Here is a 24,968-nt window from a genome sequence, read left to right as displayed (position 1 = left end):
CACCCACCTAAAGCAGTTTTCCCCTTCCTTATGCCACTGCCCTGTATTCTGGACACTTGCAGGGCTGAAATTCTTGCCTTTGTTTATTGGCTCTTGTTCCCTGCACTTTTGACAACTGGCTCCACGAGGGGGAGAGACCTTCGCTGTCTTGCTCCTTTCCAGACCCCAGGGCCTGTACACAGTGCGCCCTCAAAAATACCTGCTGACTGAAGGATGAGAAGAGTGGGAAAGTCTCCAGTGGGCTGCATCCGTTCCAGTTGGATTTAGAAGTCAGGTGGTCCGTTTGGATGCTGCTGGGTGATTCCCTCTTCATTTTGAATCCTTACCCCAAAGTGAGGGGAACATATTTCATTCTTAAGCCATATTAGTGCCTAGACATTTATGACCTCTGGTATTAATTTGCTTGTTTTGCCACATTATATAATGGGAGGTCACTTTATGTTATAAGCTGTAATATTTGAATTTTATGATATAAATTGACCTGCTTCAGGAACCTGGATATAAAAAGTCTTGCTATCAAGGGATCAAGAAAAAGCGATGCTGTGTTAATGGCTTAACTGATGCCTTAATTTCACAAAGTTTGTGTGGAGGGTTTAATATGTACAGGGTTCATGTTTGAGGTCTTCAAGGAGCTTCCTGGCAAGGAAAGCAATGCACACACCCACACATACACAGCTATGGTCCATCTGTGCAGGTAGCTGCCAGAATCATCTAAAATGCCACTCGGGTCATGTCCTTCCTCTATAAAAAACCCTCTGCAATGAACTTAGGATAATCTAAACTCACCACCATGGCCTGTACAACTGGGTCTGTGCTAAACATTTAAAATTATTTTGCCCGGAGATCATGGAGTTCCAGCAACACAGCCCTTCTTTCAGTTTCCCTCAACACTTCCATCCTTTACTTGCCTCCGGGCCTTTGCACGTGCTGTCCCTGTGTGAAATCCTCTTATCATTAGTTCCAGGACTGGCTCCTGCAATCTTGCATGTCTCGCTGGTTACCTCTCAAAGAAGCCTTCCTATAGCATCTGAAGTAAATTTGCACTACTGCTACCCAGGCGCTCAGCACTTTATTTATTTTCCTCATGGGATCTGGAATTATCTTGTTTATTAACTTGTTTTCTTGTTTATTTTTCTCCTTAAGATAAGCAAGAGGCTCCTACACGATGGGTGGGAATGTAAACTGGTACGACCACTATGGAAAACAGTATGGAGGTTCCTCGGCAAACTAACAATAGAACTACCATATGATCCAGCAATCCCACTCCTGGGCATACATCCAGACAAAAGTATAATTCAAAAAGATACAGGCACCGTTATGTTCATAGCAGCGCTATGCACAATAGCCAAGACCTGGAAACAACCTAAACGTCCTTTGATAGATGAATGGCTTACGATGTGCTAAATATATACAATGGAATACTACTCTCAGCCCTAAAAAGAAAGACAGAATGCCATTCATGGAAACATGGATGCAACTAGATTCTCATACTAAGTGAAGTAAGTCAGATAGATTAGGACAAATACCATATGGTAATCGCTTATATGTGGAATCTAAAATATGGCACAAATGCGCCTGTCTACAAAACAGAAACAGACTCACAGACATAGAGAACAGACTTGTGGTTGCCAAGAGGGACGGGAGAGGGAGTGGGATGGACGGGGAGTTTGGGGTTGGTAGATGCAAACTGTTACCTTTAGAATGGATAAGCAATGAGGTCCTGCTGTATAGCACAGGGAACTATACCCAATCTCTTGAGACAGACCATGATGGAAAATAATACCAAAAAAGGATATATATATATATATATATATATATATATATATATATATGCATAACTGAGTCACTTTGCTGTACAGCAGATATTGGTACAACATTGTAAGTCAACTATATTTTAATAATACACAAAGATATGTGAGGGGAAGAGAAATGCTGTCTGTTCATCACTGTATCCTTGGAGTCCAACATAGTTCCAGACACAAAGAAAGGCACACACACACGTAACATAACATCAGATAGTTGTAAATCTAATTAGGTAAACAATCAGGGTTATGAGAAAAAGATGTGAGAGGGCTGGATGGCTTCAGATCAGGGGTTGTCAAACTGTGACCTGTGGGCCGAATCTAGCCCTTGTCCTTATGGGGCCCACAAACTAAAAATGGTTTTTATATTTTTAAATGATTGGGAAAAAAGTCAAAAGAAGAACACTATTTTAATGACCTAGGGAAATTATATGAAGTTCAAATTTCAGAGTCCGTTGATAAAGTTTTATCAGCACATAGCCACACACATTCACCTCCGTATCACCTGTTACCGATTTTATGCTCCAACCGCAGGTTGAGCAGTTGTGATGGGCATCCTACGGCTCAACCCTGAAGATATTTACATTCTGGCCCTTTGGAAAAAAGTTTTCTGACTCCTACTGTAGGTGGGTTTTCAGTGAAGAGTCTTTAAAGAAGATCATGTTTGAGTTGAGATTTAAGTGACGGGAATATTGAGTATAAGGTTCAGAAAGGCTACGGTTGACGTCTTGAGATAAACACTCATGAAACGGTCGCTCTTCTCATTATGATATAAGCTTTGAATTAGGACTTTTGGTCTGGCAGTTGTGTGCTGGGCGAACTGGCACAGCGCGGTGAGGAGAGCTGAGAAGGTCTGCAGGTGACTGGCCACTGCAGCAGTCCTTGTAAGAGGTAGGATGCCTTTGACTAACCCAACTGCCGTGGAAACAGAGGTGGAAGGGGTGAAATGGACAAAGCATTGCGGGGGTCATTCAAGAAAAAATAGTGATGGAATGGAGAGTGGTGGGGCAGATAAGGGAAAGAGGAAGGTCCCTGGATCCTAAGCTAGGCTCCCATGAGAGCAGTGGACACTGCAGAATCAGAAGAAGTAGATGTCAGGAGAATAAAAAGCTGGCCTGGGTCAACCTTGACTAAGATGAGTTGGATTCAAGCCCACCCCGCCCCAGGGCCCCAAACAACTGGTATCACAACCCCTCTGAAAGACTAATCTCAGCCCAAGTTGTAAAGTGCTGACTCCACCTGCTTCCAGGAGTGTGCATTTGATTCAGGCTGGAGAGAGCATCTCATTCTCCCGGACACAGAGTATGTGAGCCCACAGCCCAGTTAAACTCAGCCTCCATATTCGATAGGCTCTCTTAGGAAATGGGCGCTCTTTGCACTAAAACTCTTAAACTGCCAAGAAGTAACACTGGAGCTGGTCTGGACAATCTTGTAATTTGCCTGAAAAGAAAGTCCACCGAGGGGAATTCTAAGCTGAAAGACCAGGTTCTGGTGACAAACCTCCTTTGAACCTAGATGTCATCTGTGCACAAAACCAACTCCGTCCTTGAACAGCCAGCAACTTCCCTGTTTTACGTAAGTTTGGTTTGCAGTCATTTATAAACAAGAGATTTTGATAAACACCATTTGGCGTTAACAAGCTGAACAGTTTTGACTATTGCTTCCCAAATAATTACACAGCCCATCTTTTCGGAGTTAAGGAAGGTACTGAGCTTAGGTCAAGGGGACGACCTATTCCCCTGTCAGTCAACGCTCTTCAGAAGGAACAGTCTTCCCGATACAGTCGAAACAACTGAGTTGATACTATCTACCCCTTTAAGTGAGCTTGGCAGAGTTGTGCAAACTTCCAGGCCACCTCCTGCCTCCCTAGATTTTGGTCCTTTCCTTGTATTGCCCTGTGCTCAGCTTCTGCTCTCTCTTCAGCGCCTCGAATGGAAGATCCATGGTCTCACCCTCTGGGTTTGACTTGATTTTTGGACACGAAGCTGAATCTCCCTGACCGTTTATGCTACTTCCTCACCCAGAGTGTCAGATAGGCTCAAACACTGAATGAGAGTTAACGAGAACAAAATGGAGAGCACTTACAACCTGCTAGGCACTGTGCATAAAGCCGCGCTTCTCCAAGTGTTGTCTTGGACCAGCATCCCGTATCATCGGAGAACTTGTTAGAAACTCAGATTATCTTCCCCCGGCCCCCCATGGAACCTGACACTCTGGGGAGGGGGCTCAGCCACCTGGTTTAACACCCCCACCCCCGTCAGTGACTCTGATGTGCACCACTCCCATGACACATCACCCTCTCACAGTGTGAGAACCACTGGCTTCAAGCATTCTTCAGATTATCTTTTTCAACCCTCTTTATCCACCTCTGAGGTAGGACAGTTATTCCCAATTTTATAGATGAAGAAACTTGTTTTGGAGAGATAAAGACCTGTGTTCTTCTTGCTTGGGAGTGGTGCAGTCAAACCCAGGCAGCCTGGCCCACACACCTCAGGGCTTCCCAGCAAAGGGTGGACATGACCACTAAGCATCCATGTTCCCAGGCAGAGTGCCTGGCTCATTTTCAGTGGGCTGGCAGAGACACTGCCTCAGACTGACCTGTCCTATGGCCTTTTTGCTGATTCCTGGTGAGTTTTAGGACACATTTCTCCACCTCCAGAATTTTGCACTTAAAAATTGTTTTTGAAGAAAGAAAGAGAGAAAGAAAGAAAGAAAGAACGGAAGGAAGGAATGAAGCAAGCAAGCAAGCCACAGAATAGAATCCCAACTAATCCTCTGTTCAGGTCCACAGGGGTCCTAGAGATGCCTTGGCACACGGAGGACTCTGTGATCATCAGCTTGCAATCTCCCCTCTTAAAAATCGGCTCCCCCTTCTAAGTTCCCTTTTTTGTTCACTGCGTCTCTCCCCAGTTAATACCGTGTGGTTACAGATGCCACTTAGCTTGCAGTGATTTATAAGCAATCGCTAATGTTCAGTTGTAATTTCCCATTTCAGATGCGAAAATGGCTCATCACATTCACCACAAGGGCCTCTCTACAATGATATATAATTTAAAAATTAACACAAGGACAGAGGAGACTCTGCATTTCTGAACTGGGAACTTAGAGATTCAGAGGTTAGAACTTGATAAGGTGAGCTCAAGGAATTAGATGCGTTATTAAAGCAAATGCCTCTCTTCCTGACTTCGGAGGTTTTTCTAGCATCTTCCAGTTCACTTGGACTTGTCAGTGCAAGCCCACGAGTGGTATATTTACCTTAGGGTATTTTCCCCCCATTGTTAGGGACATTCTCTAATTCCTGACACAGACCTTTCTGATATAAACCAGGCTGTCAGAAAGCAGGCAAAGCAGAATAAAAAAAAAAAAAAATCAATGCTGGATCTCCAGCAGGGACCACCTGAACAGTAAGACCAACAAGAGCTCATGGTGATTCTCTGGGCAGCGTCAGTGGTGCTGGGTGGAGCTGGACCCTGAAGCCCTCGGGAAGCAGAATATGCAGCATGCCTATCTCCAGAGACAGGGACAGTGACAAGGACAGAGGTAGGGGGGAAAAGAAAAGGCAGGGAAAGAGAATGTGAGCTGGTGCAAGAAGAAAACACGAGGGTAATGTTTCTGCATGTGTAACACTCGAAATTCTTTGGGGTTTGTATTGGTTCAACCGTTCATGGCCTTGTGACCAGTGGTTTCCTGGGCTGCTCCGGCATCATGTGGTTGCAATCATGGATTGCCAATTTATTGATATTTGACATCTGCATCAGCCTTCCTCTGATCAACAGAACTCTCTGCCGCCAAACTGAATAATTACAGAAGATCTCAGCAGTCACGGGGATGCCAAAAAGGTCATTAAATCATCTTGAAAAAACAATGTGTGCCTCCATTTCATCTTGCCAGTAAATCTTCTGTCGAAGTCGGGACCACCTAGTGTTGACGCTCAGGGGAGGGGGGCCGAATTACAGAACGGAGAGAGGAATTAAATTAGGATTGAAAAATAGGAAGACGAGCACAGCAGGGACCTTTCCTTTTGTATTTCATAATCCTAGAGAAGCATCAAAAGAGGGGTTTACTTTTATCCCAATGGCTTCTTCTTGGCAAAGAGGCAGTCGGGCATGCTTGGGAGTTGAAGCGGGTCTGGGGAGCTGTGGGAAGAGCAGTCGTAGGTCCTCCGGTGCCCACGCAGGGCCCCAGGGTGTGAGGCCGACAGGATTTGTCCTAATCTCCTCCACGTCTTCTTCGCAGACAAGCTTGGCCCCGAGGGGCCCAGAATCCCCTAGGCCCTGCTAGTCCCTCTCCATGCTCTCTGCCTCCACTGCAGTCCGGAAGCCACCAGCTCCCTCTCACCTCCCCGCAGCCTCCTCACTGGCCTCCCACTTCTCTCTTGATGCCCCTCACGCCCTCTGCACAGTAGCCAGTAGCTGGAGTGACCTTCTAAAAGAGAAAGTAGATCAGGGTACCCTCCTGCTTTACCCCCTCGATGGCATCCTGCCATGCTTAGAAAAAAAATCTGAGGTCCTTAGAATGTTCTATGAAGCCCTGACTTGCTTCATGCCCCCTCTCCCACCCCGACTCATGCCTCAATCCTCCAGCCCCAGCTGTCGACATTCTGCCTTTTCTGAATGAGACACACCAACCCCCTCTTCCTGTTTTCCTGTCTGGGATGTTCTGCCGTCCGTCTGTCTCCACGCCCAGCTCCCTCTCAACCTCCTCCTCCTCTCCTCCCCTGACGCCCCACCCCTACTTAATGTAGGGGCCCCGTCACAGTCCCCACACTGCCCTGTATGTCCTTGGCAGCCTCTCATTCTTAGAAATTACTGACTTTTATTTTTGTGCTCAATAAATGTTACTCTTTAGAACTGTTATCACCCCAGGTGCTCTGACCAGAATGAAAGGGCTGGGCTTTTCTCATCCTAGGGGGCGCCCAGCACTCAGGACACGCCTGGTACAGGCCAGATGCCCCCAGGGGATGGAGGAGCTGGTGGCTGAACGAAGCTCCCTGATGCACCTGCGGCAGAAAATGCAGAACTTGACTCCTCACATGAAGGCATGGCTTGTCACTCCTCCCATGGGCACTGGCACCTCCAGAGAAGCAGTTCTTAGTGCCCACACAGGCTTCACGGCAGTGTCTGGACAAACCATTTTTTTACCGTGAGCTGGAAATGTTTCTCACTTCCTCATTCTTTTCCGGGCTGTGCAAAGACGGAAGATTTCTTCCCATTGGGCTTCCAATTACATGCTGGCCATGGTGCCGAGGGGTTCACGTGCTTCATCTATTTCTCTGCCTCCTTGATGAGTCACATGGGCTTTACTGTCTCATCACACATGGGGAACATCAAAGGCTCCCTCAGCTATTGATTGCCTCCTAGATACCTGGCTTTCCTTCTTCCTCCCTTCCTCCCTTTCCTCCTTCCTTCCTCTCTCTCTCTCCCTCTCTTTCTTCCTTCTTTCTTTCCCTCCCTCCTTCCATCCTCCCTCCCCTCCTTCCTCTTCCCCCAACATTTCTAGCCTGTGTAGGAAGAGCCAACCAGAAGCACCCCCGCCCTCCAGGAGCTCTGAGGTGGGCATCAGCCTCAAGTCCACTATAAACTGTCAGCTCAGGTCCAAGTCCAGGGCTCCACCTCCACCCAGCCCTGCAGAGTCAATGTCATGGGAATGATGTTAAAGCATTTCAATAAAGCAAAGCCGCCTGGAGCATCTGTTTCTCTGAGGCTCACTAGACAAGTTTATGCACCCAAGCAGAAGCCATCGTCTGCAGAGGCACCAGCCTCCCTACCTGCTCAGCCTCCTCTCTCTCCTCTTCGCCCATCCTGGGCGCCCACCACACTGGACATGCTTCCTCTGGGATGAGCCCTCTCTCTCTTTCACTTGCAAGGCTTCACTCTTGCCATCACTTTTTCTCCCCCTGGCAGGCTCCTCCTCAAATCCCAGACTCAGCCTGGATCTCTGCTCATTTGGCCAGGCTTCCTCCAGCCCAGGACTTTCCCCGCAGTGGCTCGTGGTAAATCCGGGGGTGTGTGTGTGGGGGGGATGCTGCCCTTCTCCTGTGACCCTCACCACCAGTTGCCAGGATGTTCGCCACGCTGCTGTCACCCTAGCACTGGCCCCAGCCCCCAACACGTTCTCCTCTCCAATGACGGTTTTCGCATTTGTTCTTTCCCAGCGGAGGTTCCTGGGACAGGAAACGTGCGTCGGTATCAGCCCATTCAAATCGCGGTCCTTGCAACTGTGAATCCGATCGATCGTTAGACACGTTCGCCCGACCTCAGGTCTAGGAGTGCTGTATTTTAACACTGATGAGGGACCCTCTTAAATCAAGGATTTCTCTGTGCCTGATACGGTACTAGAGGACACTTTTTAAGAAAATGTCCTTATAACACAATGTGAGGCCAGACTGCATGCAGCCACTTGATGGAAGAGGCGGCTGAGGGTCAGAGAGGCCACGTGACCTGCCCCAGGTCCCTTAGCTAAAAAGTGGAGGCCAGGTCTCAAGCAGTGCCAGGGCCCACGGTCCTCCCCACCGAGCTTAGCCACCACGTGCTTCCTGCTTGGAATTTCCTGGCATCGGGAAGGCTCCATCTCCCCGGACTTTCACGCCACGCCCTCCCTCCACTTCCAAAGTCCCCTCACTTTTTATCCTCTCGCACTTCTGGGATGACGAGGTTCTGATTGGTCTTTGACTTCTAAGCCCCAGCAAACGCTATCCAATAGGGACCCGTCTCCATGGTTACCGAAAACCAGAGACTCCACAAGAAGGAGGCAAAGGGGGCTGTGGAGGCTACGGCCGATCTGGGAGGGGAGGGAGTCATAAACAATTAAACATGACAAAATCCTCCGGTGAATAAAAATAGAATTATTTGACTGTGAAATCGAGTAATGTAGCATTGAAAATAGCATAACCTGAAACATCATTTTTTTTTTCTCCATAGATGAAAAAATACCAGATAAAGCCATGCACATGGAACGTGCCAATTTGCTGGAGGGCCTGAGTGGTAGAAAGTTGTCTATGTCCAAAAGTTGAGCTTTCGGGATATTAAAACTTCTTGTGGTTGTTGCCCATCCATCTCCATTCCCACGTAAGGAACTGGTGGACGGGGTTCACAGCTCCCACTGGGGTGTGGCATCCAGAGGAATTTAACCCAGGGGATCCTGGAAAGGTGGCGGGAGAGGTTTCATCCAAAATTCCGGCTTGAGATGATGGTCAAGTTTCCATAGATTTCCAGCTCTGCCGTCTTACAAGCTGTGTGACCTTATTGTCACGTCCCTCTCTGAGGCTGGTTTCTTCACCTCTAAGCTGGGTGAGATCATAGTTCCTTTATAGAGTTTCAGGTTAAGATTCACTGAGATAATATACATCAAGGGCCTAGCACAATAGCCAGGATACTGTAGATGCTCAAGAACTGTCAATCCCCTCTCCATATCAATGGCCAGGATGTGGTAATAGCGGGCACTGTGCCAGGTGCTGCTGTAACCTTTCTCTTACCAGACTAATTACCACCACCACCGTCATCATCACTTGTACTGACACGCCCCGAGGACCAATGCAGATCTCCTAAGCAGGACACAGCATCAGTGACGGTGGACTGTAGCAAATGAAAATTTTCAAGGTAGCTGGTGGCAGAGAGAAACGAGGAGTCAGAGGTGAAGAAATGCAGGTTAATGCTACATGGCATCCTTTTCTGGGGCTGCCCACATGCCACCGAATACTTCCCTCTTCCTCCCAGAGCTATTTTGGCTAAATCCGTACTCACAGTCTGTCCTTATTGCTTCAAGTCAGATGGCACAGTCCATCTCACATCTTGATCTAAGCCCTAAGCAAACAAAAGAGCAGTTTTTGGAGGCAGGTGATCAAGGTGGGCTCGAGAGAGGAGAGTGGCATTCGTCCAGCCCTTGCTCTGTGGACCAGACCCAGCACGGAGCCCTGCCCAGAACGTGCACTGTTTGACCTAATAGTCCTGGACACAAGCTTCGCTGGGACAAAGGGGCTGCACCGAGGGCCACCCGATCTTCGCCTGTCTATCTAATCAATCTGCACATAGATGATTTTTTTGTTTTCACAGCACCGCTAGATTAGCCCCACAGAAGGGTCCTCTGGGCCTAAATGTATCATATGCTTCCTGCCAGTGAAGACAAAAACAAAAACAAAGAAATAAACAAAGAAATAATGAATATTCCAGGAAAAACAACCCCCGACACTTGCCACAGGACCTTGGATTCCTAGGCTTGGGAAGTGAATGTTCTCAACAGGAGCACAAAGTTCTCTAACCCGCCCACCCCCAAAAGCGACATGCGCCTTGGGCTCCGGGCCTCCCGTTTCCTGCCAGGTGAGCCCCGCATAACATTTACACTGGATTTAATAGGAGAACATGACATGCCGTGATTTTCAACAAATTCCTGTTCTTTCAGAGGAAGAGCCAGGAAAGAAAGCACCGCACCCCGAATCCTCTTCTGTTGTGGTGCCCTTAACGCAGTCCGTTCTCTCCGTGGCCCACACATCACTTAACAAACGGCCCCGCGATGCTTGCAGGGCGTGGCGTGGCGACTGATTTAAAATCCCCGCATTGCTAAAAACTGCATTGTTCTTCATCAAGTTGAGTCATTTTTATGGGAAGTGTCAAGCTCCCTAACAAATAACTCCTGCCAGACAAATCAAGTTCCTCGTCTTAGAGCCGCGGCTAAATAGTTTATAGCTTTAATCTGCTCACCGAGGTGTGCAGTCTATGACAGTAATTATAAATGCAAGGAGAAATTATAGCTGAATGCTTTAACTGCATTAGGAGCCGTGTGATGAACAATCATGAGCGTCTGCTCATTTCCAACAATAGAGGGCAAGTTGGTGTCACTGCATTAGAAAGATTTCAGTTCTGCATGGCTTTTTCTCTCATTTACCACGGAATGTCACTTGTCTCCTAGAAAGTCGGAAAAAAGCGCCGTGGAACGCTTTAAACTTGATCGTTAGGGGAAAAAAAGACAAAGAGAGAAATGCGGTAGAAAACGGTTTGTCATCATGACTTCTGGGGTTTTTGTTTTTGTTTTTTCTGTTTTGTTTAGTGGCAGGTTCAGTTTCAAATTAGTTCATGGCGGGTAAATGCTTGTTTACTTATGAGGGGCCTTAAAAAAATCCCGCCCCCCCCAAGCCATTTTTGAAAAATCTTGATAAGGAAAGCTGTCTTTCAGTGAAGGGCAAGTTCAAAATCCACCCAGGCCGAGGCCGGGTGATTGTGCATCTCCGCCAGATCCTGGTTCCCGTCTGTATCTACCTAAGCTAATGACACAATTTAGCTCTTTATTTTCCCCTCCTCACTTTTGCAGAAAGACGTTTTTAATTTAGCTGAAGAATTACACAAATGTATTTTAAAGACATAAATCCATATAAAAAATATGAGCTAATTAAAACATTGCACTCCCTGTCGCTCATGGATTTTCAATTTAGCGAAAGAAAAAAGAATTGCATCTGGTTAAATGAAAAGATGATACTGATGGCAGATTGGAGTAAATGAAAAATAATGTTACTCTATATTAAAGCACCAAATTATACCCGTCAGGATTGAGCATTCGAAAGTCCCAATGAGGGGGGAAAGTGCAACGGAGACAGAGACGCATCGACGCAAAAGGGGTGGGGGGGGGCAGGTCGCTTGGATGAAATGGAGCTGTGAAAAGCAGCGACGCGTCGGTTGCTCACCGCGTTAGAAAAGCCTCGATCTCGTGGCTGACCCTGTCTCTGAATTCTTAGTTTGCTTTCCCCAAAGAGGAGTCAGGATGAGGATTAAAAAAAAAACGCTCCCATACCTATTTTCCCCGGAACTTGGGTCATTTCTTGGTGACATGCTATATGGTATCCGACTGAATAAGGAAATTACATTAAAGAGCAGGAGGAAGGGTGGCTTCCTCCCCCAGGTCAGCCCCGATGGGTGTTTGCTTGTGGTATTCGGCTTGCAGCTGGAGCCTCCCAGAGGCCAAGCAGTGCCCCTGACATCTCGCCCTTCTTATGCCACATTTTACACTTTTTTCTACACTGTTGGATGAATACCTGGCCTTGAGTAGCACCTGGAAGCCATCAGGCAAGATGGAGCATCCAAGAGGCAGAAGAAACTTGATGGGTATTGGGCAGTCCTGGGTTCGAATCCCACTCTACACGTCCTGTGTGTAGACTAGTCACGAAAGCTTTGGAGCGCTTTGTAAAATCTGGGTGACATGAATAAGCCATGCCCGGCTCCTAGAAAGAGGCCGGTTGGTGGTAGTTTTGCTGTCATTGCTGTCGTTATCATTATAGGCTAGGCCAAGGTTTCCTTGGCGGCACCTGCCTGTAGTAATAATTAGCTCAACTTGGGATAAGTGTCTGTAAGTTCTGGACACTTCAGGTGAGGCTGAAGAACACGGGAGGGACCTGCAGACAGACACTGCCTGGAACTAACTTTTCTTGTGAACCTACTATGTGCCAGGATTTCTGGAAAAGAATTTCTTACATTTACTTAATACTCATATAACTTTTCCATAAGGGGGAGCATTAGGTCCGAGGTTTATAGACATAGACATGGGGGATATCTTTGAGACAGTGGGTGAGTTAGGTTTGAACCCAGGCCTGAGGGCCTCGGCTGCCCTAACGTCGCACTGCCCCTGGCACCACCACTCCCCTCCTTGGTTCTCCTGGGGCCGGGGTGATGCTCCACTCAGCGTGTGCCCCAGAGATGCCCAACTCTGTGTCTGCCACTAGCCTCCTTTGAGCAGACTCTCAGATTATTTCCTGGGATGAGAACCGTGCTGGGCACAGAGTGATGGCTTTCTAGATGGATGATAATGCAATCATGAGGCTCAGAGATGGTGAGAATTTGAGAAATTCATGCAGAATCTCTCTGCTTCCATTTCTTTGCCTGTAACATGGCTAAGTGAACCCCGACCGCACAGGGCTGTTTGTGGGAATCGAGTGAAATAGTGTCTGTTATGTGCTTGCTGCAGGCCCTGCACGTTTCATTGGTATCAGCAGCAGGACTGTGGCCTCACCTTATATGTATTCTTAGCTACTAGAGTCTGTGCACAGTAAAAGCACAACCACTATTCACTGAAAGACCAAACAAATGCAGGGGGAGAAGGAAGGAAGGAAAGAAGGCAGGAAGGCAGGAAGGGAGATGGGAGGCGCAAAGAAAGACTATCATTTACTGGATGAGGGCAAGGCTGAAGCCGACTACAGACATTAATTAGAAAGCTCATTGTGCTCTTCCCAGGCTGCCATATAAACCATGCTGTTGGGGTTGCCAGATTTAACAAATAAAAATACCGAATGCCCAGTTAAATTTGAATCTCTGATAAACACTGAACGCTTTCGGAGCATAAACACGGCCCATGCAATATCTGGGACATGCTTATGCTACAGTCTTAGGTCATTTACCTGAAATGCTGATTTAACTGGACATCCTGTATTTTATCTGGAAAACTTACATGCTGGTCACCTGAACACAAATTTTTAAAAATCAAATCAACCACAACAAAGGTGGCAGCTTATTGGACTAGAATTCATTCCCGCCACCAATTTAAAGGCCGGGTGTGCTGCAAAACTTGTGCACGATGTTACACGGTAATGACTATAATTTCAAGTCCTTATGCATTTCAGACTCATTGATTTGCTCTTTGTTTAATTTCTATGATTCAAGAGCATGTAGGTTTTAAAGGTATATACAAAGGCCTATTGAAATTGTTTTAGATGACTTATGCCCTAAATTAGGAATGCACATTTAACATTTTCTAATTAATTTTTAATGAAAAGAGGCATTTAATATTTGGCAGAGAAGTTTGCAGAATTTAAGACCTATCTAAGAAAGGAAAGAAAATTCAGGTCAAAACTTGCATCTCATAGATACAGTCAAGTTCCCAAATTTCCCATCAAATCTTGACCCTGCTTCCTAAAACATGTCATCTTGTACAATTCGTGCTATCAGGCATACCCACTAAAATTAGAATTCCACATAACAGTGATCTCTTTCTGCGACCATTTAAAAACATATATGCATAATTCTAAGCAGCGGGCAAGTTTTGCTTCAGGAGTTCTAAACGAGGACCATGCGGTGGAGGGACTCTGTTCGAGGTGACCCAAACACCAGAACGCCACCTTTGTGCAGGTGTGGGACCCATTCAGGCAGGCGGGCATGTCTCTGGTGTCAACACAGACACTAAGCACCAGCATCTCTTTGTACACACACAACGCAAATGTACTCCCATTGCTTTGAATGAATCCCAAACGCTCAAGTCCCGTTTTTCCGCAGTCCTCTCTCCGCATCAGAGTAGAACAGTGTTTACAGAAGGGCGGAGCTTTGTTTTCACGTAAAGGTAATTCCATAATGGGGTGCGCGGAAGGGCCAAATTAGCAATATCTATTCTGCACAAATGCAGAGGGATGACACAAGAGCTCTCCTTTCTATGAATTTAATAGACTCTAAATACATAGAAAGGATGTATCTTTGGGTAGGTTTTCTCAAATTATTGGTTTTTCTTTGCTTCCTTAGAACAGTTATGTGCCTTTCAGATTTTGACGGAGGCTTTTTTTCCCCTCCCCATTCTCTATTTACACATTGCAATGTTTTGGCTGTGATATTAATTTTTAAAAAATGATTACAAACCTAACAGGTGGAAAACCAGTCTTTACTGCGGCACAAATACACACCACCTATTTGGTCTCTTCACCGCGGTTTGGACCGACCACTCTGGAATTGGAACCATTTCTCTCCGTGTATTCTGTGTACATCCACCTTTTAAGATCTTTTTTTTGAAAGACCGGAGAGGCATAATAGCAAGTTACATAAAATTTAAAATGTTATATAGCAAATAAATAGGTGTGGTGGAGCCTCAAGCTCACGCCTAGATTCAACGGATGCATTTCAACTTCTCTTTCAATAGTGTGAGCTGAACGAGTCATGCTTGCAAAGCAAGAGATGAAACCACCAGTGATACGTTTTAATTATCATGATTAAAAACATGCAAACAAAGCAAAAGTCCTCAGTTGGGCCCAGACAACCATTCGTTATAGGAGGGGTTCCCCCTTTATCGGAAGCTCCTGGGGGAACAGCCCCGGGTTTTAACACTTCATTTCATCCCGACTATGCCTGCACACACTGTTCTCCCAAAGTTACACCACTGAATACCCGCCCCCGCTTGGAACTCAGAGCTCAGAACTTGGTAGCTCCATCGAAAGCCTCCTCTTTGGAAGCAGCATTCTGACAGTAGGAGGTGGTGAGGACTTTCACGGCCGACCCTCGAACTGCACGGGCCTGAACTGCGTGGGGCTATTTACACGTGGCTTTTTTTCCATTGTACATACTACTGCACTATGCACTCTGCAGATGCAGAACCGCGGATGTGGCGGAGGCGGAGATACAGAAGGACCACGGCATGGAAGGGCCTGCTACAGCTTACACAGGGATCTTCCACTGCCCAGAGGGTCGGCGCCTCCGACCCCCATGTTGTTCAAAAATCAACTGTAAACTGCTACTAACTGTTCATATCTTACTGAAAACTTAACCAAAAGAGCTCATCTATGAACTAGCACGACATAAACTGGACTGGCAAGTGCTGAAGGCTTAAATCAGGCTGCACCCCCATGTTAGGGCTATGGCCTGAGGAGGAGGACAACCTGAATGTGAGAGGGTCGCCGGCACATGGAAGGGGGGTATGGCGACGGAGGGGGGAGAAAAGGAAATAGAGAAAAATCCATCCAGGGCGAGGGAAAGAATTTCAGCCTTGCTCATGCTCAACATCAGAAGACGGCTGGTGGGACTCATCTGCCAAGGTATTTGACCTTGAACTCTGTCCCTTTTCCTGAAGGTGACATAGATAGTCTAGGCACTGGTGACTCTGCCAGGCCTGGAACTTTGACGAGACATGATGCAAACTATCATGACGCTGCGGGACCCCAGGTGCCTTGGCAGCGAGGGTGCAGAGCCATTTGTTTCTTTCCGTAAAATAAACTCGCAAGGCCAGGCGCTGTATCTACCTTTGTTAAACTCCGAGACTCTGAGATTAGCCTTATCTTAAGGAAAACCAAAGGGCGAGGGAAGAAAAGAAGCTTCCCCTCTTTTCATCTCAGCGTTCCGCAGAGAATATTTTCCTACCCTCCGACTACAGGGCAAATGCCCTTTCGCCGGAAGCCTAATGGATAGGAAGTAAACAAAGAGGAGGGAGTGGAAGGTAGCAACTGTTGCCAGTAAGCTGCAAAAAGCACTAATTACGAGTAATAATGACAAAGACAGCCTTACACGATTCACGAGCTGATTAAGAAGTCTCTGCACAGGGGCTGCCCCCAGGAACTCAACCACCTTCATTCCGTGGCTCACTTTTTTTTTTTCTTTTTTAAATTGTCATCACTTTATAAATCATTAGCGTTACTATGGAAGGAGAGGTGGTAAAATGGAACAGTAAGGGAAGTCAGTACTTATTCATTAAAACGAGGGGTAGCCTGGGCTGGACCTTGGGAATTGGGCCCTGGGCGACGAAGGGGATCGCGTATCCCAGAGCAGTAACCTGAGAGCTCCGTCCTTCTAAACCCATTTGGTTCTATGTTCCAACGCTAATGGGGAGAAACAGAGAATCGTCAGGAGCGATTCGTCCTGTTTCTAGCCGTTCATGAAAGCTAGTGCTATTCCAGCAGGCCACGGCCCTCTTGGTCTAGGGAGCCATCAGCTGCCTCTAAAAGGCCCCTTTCTAGAAGCTCCTCACAGAGGTACTGTCCCAACCACCTGGGCGCAAACCCATACCTGCAGAGTTATTCCTCATCCACGTCTGTTACAAACTGGGCATGGTGCTCGGGTGACTTGCTGTGCGTTTTGCTTAGGTGGAGTTTTACTGCATGTTTGCTCACAAATGTCCGACAGCACAACTTACACTTGAATTTAGAGTCCGTGTCCTCTTCGCCAGCTATGGTTTCCGGTGACCTCTGAGCCGACGACACCCGGGAGATCTCCTGCTCCACTTGGCTCTGCTGTTCCACGGCCATGCGGGTCATGTCCTTCATTTGGAAGCCTAGGTGAGATTCTAAGTGGCTGATGTAGGTCGAAGGCGTTCGGAACTGGGAGGCACAGTCACTGCAGTAAAAGATAGGGTGTCCTTTGTCCATGTTTTTCAGAAATTTCGTCCCGCCCGTTTTCCTAAGTTGGTACTTGACGTTGGCGAGCCAGTGGCTGATGGTGGTCATTGAGAGTCCCGTGAACTTCGAGATCTGCATTCGCTCCTGGGGACCCAGGTCGGACAGCAGGTATTTGCCCTCCGAGGTCTGGAAGAGGCTGGAGGCAAACTGAGCCTGCAGGATCAGAAGATGCTGAGGGTTCCAGTTGGACTGTCGGCCTTTCCTTTTATGCAAGGTCGAGACCTCGCTGGACACGTCCTCAAAACGCCTGACGTCCATCTCCAGCTTCACCGGAGGGACCCTGGAGGAGGCGGCGGGCTTCGGGGTGGTGGCTTTGGGCAGGACTTTGACCATGTCCGCGATGTCAGAGAGCGCGTGCTTCTGGGGTGGGGACGTGCAGGATTGTGCTTGCGAGGACTCGGCCTTCTTACTTTTGGACTTGGTCAGGTCGATGGGCTGATCGTTGTTCTCAAACAGGTAGCGTCGGGACACGCTGGCCGGCCTGGTGGAGGCAGGACTCAGAACCGGCTTGTCCATGACACCGAGGCTCGACTTGTGGAACATGGCCATTGTGCTTGAGCTCGGGCTGGAGCAGGAAGGGGATCGCAAGGGCTCCGTGGCTTTGCCCAGGTGATTGTTCAGGACGGACTGCAGGGCACTAAGCGGGTTGACACACGGCGGGGCCGGAGCGTGGGCGGCCAGGGCGCAGCCGTTGCTGAGAGAAGACACGGGCTCCACCGGCTGGGCTTTCTCTTTCTCGCCGCCGTCGTTCATCCGCTTGTCCTCCTCCCTCAGGGGACAGGGCTCAGCCTTTTTGGATTCTGCCGGGGGTTCGCTTTTGGGGAAAGAATCCCCCTCACTGTGGCTGAAGGACGATGCCTCTTCGTGGGGACTTTCCTGCCCGCAGTCCTTCGCGACTTCCTCTTTGTCTTCTGGCTCCTTCTTAACTTGAGTGTACGGGGCCAGGCTTGTGGGCACGGAAACCAGCGGCATCACTTTCCACTTGGGTGCGATCGGCCTCAACTTGTTGGCGAGGTTAGGGCGAATCTGCAGTACCTGGGAGCCCATGGGCAAAGAAGGCTTGGTGCCCTCCGACAGCTGGTAGGCCGCGTGGATGCTGGGGTACGCGCTCCAGCTGGGGGCTCCGTTCTGGGCTTTGTTGATGGCGGTGGTAACCGTGTTCTCCAACGACTTCAAAATGTCCCCGCCGCCCTTTGAGCCATCCTCCAAGTCCTCCTCCCGCAGATACTGATACTTCATCGCAGGGTCTAAAGGCTTCTGGAGAGGGTCTTCATAGTCCTCGCTTTTCAGGACTTTCTCATCCGTGCGGAGCTCCTCCGGTTTTTCTTTTTTACTCTCTCTCTTCAGCTCGGTCGTAGAGGCTGTGCAGTCAGAAGCTGAGTTACTCGACGGCTTGGGAGCCAGCGAATCACTGCTTGGGGCGTCTGACAATGACTGCATCTTCTCCACGGCCAGTGGATCTAACACCAGCTGCTTCCCTTTCTTGGAGGCGGAGCTGGTGACCTTGAGAAAGTGACCGGTGACCATCATGTGGGTGGTGAGCTGCTGCAGAGTGTCATGGGAGCTCCCACACTCCATGCACTTCAAGATCTGGGACTTGCAGGCCTCAAACTGCCAGGTGTAGCTGGCCCCATTCTGGTAGCCATAGCGATTGTTGGAGGAGAGCTGCAGGCTGGCGTTCTTCGGAGCAGGAAACGGATCTGCAAACGAGCCCGTGGTCGAGTCGGGGGAACACGGCCGATTGACGTCAAAGACGCGTTTCTTCGCCGGAGTGACCATTTTTGATGAAATGGTGGGAACGGGCTCCTTCAAAGGCACTTTTTGGTAATGTTTTGTTTTGATCATGTGGACACTCAAATCTTGGAGGGAATCGAAGGAGTCGCCACAAAACATACATTTCAGAACCTTCTGAGCGTCCTCTTTGTCCATGTCCTGGAAGGCCCTTTTCCGGGGCTTGGAATAGCTCGTGGGCCTGAGCTTGTCCTTTTTGCGGTTGTCATCTTGATAGTGGCCCGTTTCGTTCATGTGCACAGTCAGCTCCACCAAGGTGTCGTAGGCGGCGCTGCACTGCCGGCACCGGAACCTGCTGGCCCCGGTGAAGACGGTCCCGCACATCTTACTGCTCTGCCGGTACAGCTGGACCGAGCTGAACAGGCTGGGCTTGGACACCGACCTGGGAGGCAAGTTCTGCTGCAGGCTTTTGGACAGAGCGTCCTGGTGCCAGTCGAAATCAGTCTTGCTGCTGCCATTTCGGGTGTCACAATGCCGCCTCTCGCTGCTGGACAGCTTGAAGCCAAGTCCCAGGCCGGACCAGTAGGAATCAGACAGGATGTTGGCATAGACAGCGGTCATCTTATCCATGCAACTGTGGGCTTCGGTGGGGAGCTTGGGGTGCACGCTAGCTTTCTTGTCTGAGGCATCTCGGCTGCACACGCTCTTGATGTCTGACACCTGGTCACTGGCGTCACTCAGCAGGGACTCGTTCTCGGCGTCCTGATTGGACAGATGACTCCCTGGAGAGTTCTGGTAGCTGAAGCAGCCTTTCTGCTCGGCCCCCGTCTCTAGCTCCTCGTCTGTCCCTGGGTCATTGCTGCCCTGAAGTTGAGCTACCGAGCCGCTGTCTTCCTCTTCCTCCTCCTCTTCTTTTATTTCCTCCTCTTCCTTCAGCTGTTCCTCCTGGGCGTAGCCTGCAAGAGAAGAAGAGATGAAATACCAGGAGCAGGTGACACATTCCATCCCCGTTTCTCCACGTAGGCAAAGTGCACCCCATTCAGAGCTAACAATTTCGTCCACACACTTTTAGGAGCTGCAAGAGGCGGATGTAGGAAAAAGCCAAATGATATCTTTTTTTGTGCCATCTAATGCCTCTTCTAAAAAACGGGAGAAGTCATAATTCTTTATAAATGCATGGGATCGCAACTTAATCATTTTCATGTTGAGGAAATACCACGCGAATACTCCTATAATGGGACAGTTGCTAAATTCACGTGTATGACTTTCAGGAAAGCTGGACTGGAATTCGAATCCTGTTAAAGACAAATCTCTATGAGAAGGGTGTTGGCTCAGAAGAAAAGAACTCGACCCATGGCCTCCTCGTGTAAGGTTTACCAGGACATTTGGCTCTGTTGGCACACGATCATTTTAATACATCATTTTTGAGTGCTCAGAAGTAATTTGGATGCCTAGCCATTATATTTTTGATGGCCAGTGTCTTTTTTGTTATAACACTTTCATTTGTAGAGAGTCGCACAGCAGGAAGAGAGATTATGGAGTATCGAATAAAACCTTCCATTGATAGCTGAAAAATTATGCAAGCTCGGCAAACAGAATGATTTAAAAATAATAGCAAATGGTGTTAGGATGGGAGGGTTGGGGACTATCTTATTATTCCCAAACAGAATTAGGAAGATCTTTTCAGACAAGGCTGCAAATGCCCTCTCGATCTTGTGCCTGTAATTTCAAATGCACTGTGATTTGTGGGTACCCGTCATGAGATGCCAATTATACGTTTGATTTGTAGATGCAAAATGCTATTGGGGAGGCATGCTTCCCTTCCTCCGAAAGGATTTAGGGCCAGTAATTGCATAGGGAAAATGAAGGCCTGAGAGAGTGGGTGCAAAGGGAATTAATGGGCAAATATCCATCAACGGAGATGAGGAATGTGATGCTTTATGCCCATGTGCTCATTTTCCTCACCTGGCCTTTTCAGAGCCATGCGGATAAAATGTAACCAAAGAAATACCTAAGCAAGGGAGATTCGGTCTTAGATTTGCAAGGCCTACATGATCTCAATGCAATATTTTCCTTATGAGGTCCTATCTTCCCTCGCCGTGCAAGTGGGTACTTGGGAGAAACCTGAGGGCGATGCTGTCATTTCCATTCACCCGGGATAATGCTTGAAAAAGGGGTGACTGAGCACTGGCAGTCTCTCCTGTGAGGCAAGCGGAGTGAGAGGAGAAAAGGGGGCTTATTAGGAAAAAGGTAGCTGCAGTCAGGATCTCCAAGGGCTCAGAAGACTGAAGATGAAGAATTTTTCCCCAGATTTTTATTTATTTTCCAAAATTAGTTTTTTTTTAAATTTTAACTTTTATTATTTTTATTTTTTTGTCTTTTTAGGGCCACACCTGTGGCATATAGAGGTTCCCAGGCTAGGGGTTGAATTGGAGCTGTAGCTGACAGCCTACACCACAGCCATGGCAACGCCAGATCCTTAACCCACTGAGCAAGGCCAGGGACCGAACCTGCAACTTTATGGTTCCTAGTTGGGTTCGTTAACCACTGAGCCATGACGGGAACTCTGGTTGTTTTTTTAATTGAACTTAGTTGATTTACAATACTGTGTTAGTTTCAGATGTACAGCAAAGTGATTCAGTTATAAACATATTTTATACATCTTTTCAGATTCTTTTCTATTATAGGTTTATGACAAGATGTTGGACATAGATAGTTCCCTGTGCTATTCAGTAAGTCTTTGTTTTTGACTTGTTCTGTTTATAGTAGTGTGTCTCTATTAATCCCAAGCTCCTAATTATCCCTCCCCTGCTTCCCCTTTGATAACCATAAGTTTGTTTTCTATGTTTGTGGGTCTATTTCTGCTTTGTAAATAAGTTCCTTTGTATTGTTTTTTAGATTCTATACACAAATGATACCACCTAATATCTGTCTTTCTCTGACTTAACTTCACTTAGTATAATAATCTCTAGGTCCATCAATATTGCTGCAAATAGCAATATTTCATTCTTTTTTATGGCTAAGTAATATTCCACTGTATACATAGACTACTCTGAAGATGAAGAATACTTATTTATTGAGTAGTGACTATCTCTTAGGACCTATGCTAACCACTGCAAATGCATCTTTCATTTTCTCTAATATCCACATGAAGTAGGGAATACTATTATTTTCATTTCACACATGGGGAAACTGAGGCTCTAAGGTTAAGAAATTTTCCCAAGGTCACATAGCATTGCAGGGTGATGCCTGAGATGTATGATGTATGATGAGAGAATCCATGGTCTTAACCACTAGGCTCTACTCTCTTTTTATTACCAACCTAATGAGTAAGAAAACTGCAGAGAACCAAGAGTTTAAAGATTAAGCAATGGGGTTTCCTTAAAATGTCACTAAATAGAAAACCACTTTGGAGGGGAGAATTATGGAGACAGGAGCTCACAGTTTTAAGGGCGTGTTATCATAAAACAAGGCGACCTGTAATAACAGTCTCACCACTGGTTTTCTGATTGTGCTCATTTTTTGTTGTTGTCACTGGTATTGTGTTTCCACTTTCCTGGGAGGGTGACAAGTGCATTTTTCACTAAATTGGTGTGGCTGGTCTTTAGTTCCGTACATGGAAGAACCGAAGGCGTCTCAATCTAGGCAAACCACTGTTAGTAAGGGATTACTACATATAAGAAAACCCTAGCTTAGAATAACCGAATTAGATCAGCCCCCACCCTCTCACCTCATCATGTTTTCTTTTTCTTGGACTAGTGTATAAGTTTGCAAAAAATAATCATGCCATTAAGTGGAAGGAGAAGGTCTGTGAACGAAATTAATAAAGGACTTGTTACAGAGCCAAGCAAAATACTTCAAAGAAGCAGGCAAATTTTGGCAATCAAACAGGGGCACTTTTGAGACTTAAAAGGGCTTTATTACTTAGGCATTGCGATGATATTAGCCAGGACTGTTCCAGGTGAAGACACACAGTCACCACACCTATGCACAATATAATCACTGTGACAAAGAACACACGCATCTACACACAAAGCTGGTGAATAAATCCAGGGAAAAATAAATCCAAAAAAAAAAGGCTTTTGGTCATCACAATTGGTTAACATATTGCCAGGTTTTTTTATGCATCTCACTATTTTCAATGCTTAGCACAGGACCTGACACTTAGTAGGAAGTTTGGAGATAATTCATGTTGTGTGTGTGTGTGTGTGTGTGTGTGTGTGTGTGTGTATGAAATACACATGCATGCAGGTGTAGGCAGGTGCCCCAAGCCCACGTGCATAAATACACACACACACCAATCTGCCCAGCCAATAGTCATTTTCACACAGGAGAAAAGAAATGTTCTTTTTTAATGCTGACATGTGGAAGCTGAGCTTTCCGGACCAGCTCAACTTCATAATCTACTTTGTCCTTCTAAATGGATTCCCCAGAAGAAAAGTCGAAGACAGCAATCGCCTCCCCCACAATACAGATAAAATTTTCTGCTTAATTAGGCATTGACATGTTTACTATAACCTTTACAGAAGAGTAACTCGTGCTGAGAGACCCTTTTTGTCTGTTTTCTTCTGCAGAACAGACTAAATCTCATGCACCCGATAAGGTAACGCATTGAAAAACCTCCTAAAAAAAAAAAAGATGCCAAAGCATCCATCAGAGTGAGTGCATTTTAACAATGGCTGGGGGTTCCAAAGAGTTTTAAAAAACACATTTTAATATTATACATTTAAAACTGTTCACTTGACTTAAGTGATTTTGTTTGCAACCAGCAGCCGAGGCAAGAGAGGGAAGACAGCCAGAATATGGGTGATCTGGGTATATAATGAGTGTCTGTATCTCTATTTATTGGTGATTTGTTTAATAAGATTGCATCATGTGTAAATCTTGGTAAAGTGGATGAGAGGCAAGTTTATCTCTACGAATACTTATTTAGCAAAAGAAAATGATCATCATTATGCCGAGGCACAGCAAGAAAGACGCATCCTCTGCAGAACCTCCTTGTTGATTTGGGGCTGGAGATGAAGTTTCATGGTGGTAAACATCTCCCTTTCCAACCCAAACATTTAATTTCATCCCTACCACCACCTGACTCTGGCCTCATGGAGCTTCCCCATTCCCAGAACAGCTAATTCAGGAGCAAACTGTCGGTTCCACGTCTGAAAGGTCTGTGGTCAAGAGACTGTCTTGCTTCCATTCCGCGGCCACTGCTCTGACTGGGTCACCATTACTGCTCCCTGGGGTGACTAAACGGGCTTCCTGCTTCCACTTCCTCCAGTAGGTTTTCCAGAGAACTACCTGCTAGGATAGTCTTTATTGAAGGTATTAGTTGGCGACTTGCAGTTTTCACTCCTGCAATGTCTTTCTGCTGCACTTGTAATAAGTCCAAACCCTTAGCACGGTCTGTAAGAGCCAGTAGGACTTGGCCTCTGCTTTTTTGCTTTATAATAACTCAGGGCTCCTGCTCTGCCACCATGCGCACAGCACAACACGCTTGCTCCTTCTCAAATCGGCCAGTCCTTTCATTGACTCAGGTTCTGTGCAACTGCAGATTCCTCTGCTTGGGAAGTTCTTTCTCTTTGGAAGCTGGTTGCTTTTCATGCTTTAGAGTTCAGCTCAAATGGCCCCTTCTGGGAGAGGCTCTTCCTGGCCAGTCACCTTTTCCGGGTGTGACTCGACGTCACATCAACCTATTTACTGAAATCATCTTGTTGATTTGTTTATTGCTTGATTGTGTCCTCTCACTAAATGCGAAGATAAAATGTCTGTCCCCTTAAAGACAGAGCCCTTGCTTCTCTCAGCACGCAGATCAGATCCTGGCCTAGAAAGAGGTCCACAAGTTATCTGAGGGAATGAGCAAGCAGACCACACGATGAAAGGGGATTATTCCATTTACAAACTCTGTCTCCACTTCTCAGCAGGGCAGTGAGCACCTGCGATGGGTAAATCGCCCCATCCCACCCTGACCTGGGTTAGAGGTGAATTACAACCATCCTGATCAACTTGTCTCAATGATAAAACCAGAACATCCCCATAAATCTTCTTTTCAGAGCAACCCAGCCACCAACATTCTGGTTGCCAGAAATCCCTGAGCACTGGACTTAAGTTTTTTAAGTATAAAGACTCCAATAAGCATCAACACTGCAAAGCATCAGAAAATACACTCCTAGTGGGAGCAGATTTTGATTCAAAAAAGATTCACGCATAGAAACTTTGAAAGTATGGATGCCTTTTGGATAAAGTTCATTAGCTGTTCCGTGATAATACACTACGCGAATATGAGGGTGGTCTTCTCCCAAATTACTGATTTTAAAAAG

At 46.9% G+C, this 24,968-nt stretch overlaps 1 protein-coding gene across 31 annotated transcripts in view; it reads right to left on the bottom strand.

Annotated features, from left to right (window-relative positions):
- Positions 1-24,968, bottom strand: part of TSHZ2 (teashirt zinc finger homeobox 2) — a 1,034,366-nt gene that overhangs the window by 169,158 nt on the left and 840,240 nt on the right. For 13 of the 31 annotated variants that reach the window (XM_085002582.1, XM_085002585.1, XM_085002577.1 and 10 more), the window contains one exon: positions 16,535-19,610. In XM_085002582.1, coding sequence (XP_084858708.1) covers positions 16,543-19,610 — 3,068 coding nt within the window. In that variant the 3' untranslated portion in view covers positions 16,535-16,542. 31 annotated transcript variants of the gene reach the window in all.

This window comes from Sus scrofa, chromosome 17 (genome assembly GCF_054392235.1).
Source record: "Sus scrofa isolate SSC_HxYL_T2T_F1_AM1 chromosome 17, Sscrofa_HxYL_maternal_Yorkshire_Landrace_v2.0, whole genome shotgun sequence".
NCBI classification, from domain to species: Eukaryota; Metazoa; Chordata; class Mammalia; order Artiodactyla; family Suidae; genus Sus; species Sus scrofa.
This window is presented reverse-complemented; position numbering and strand designations above follow the sequence as displayed.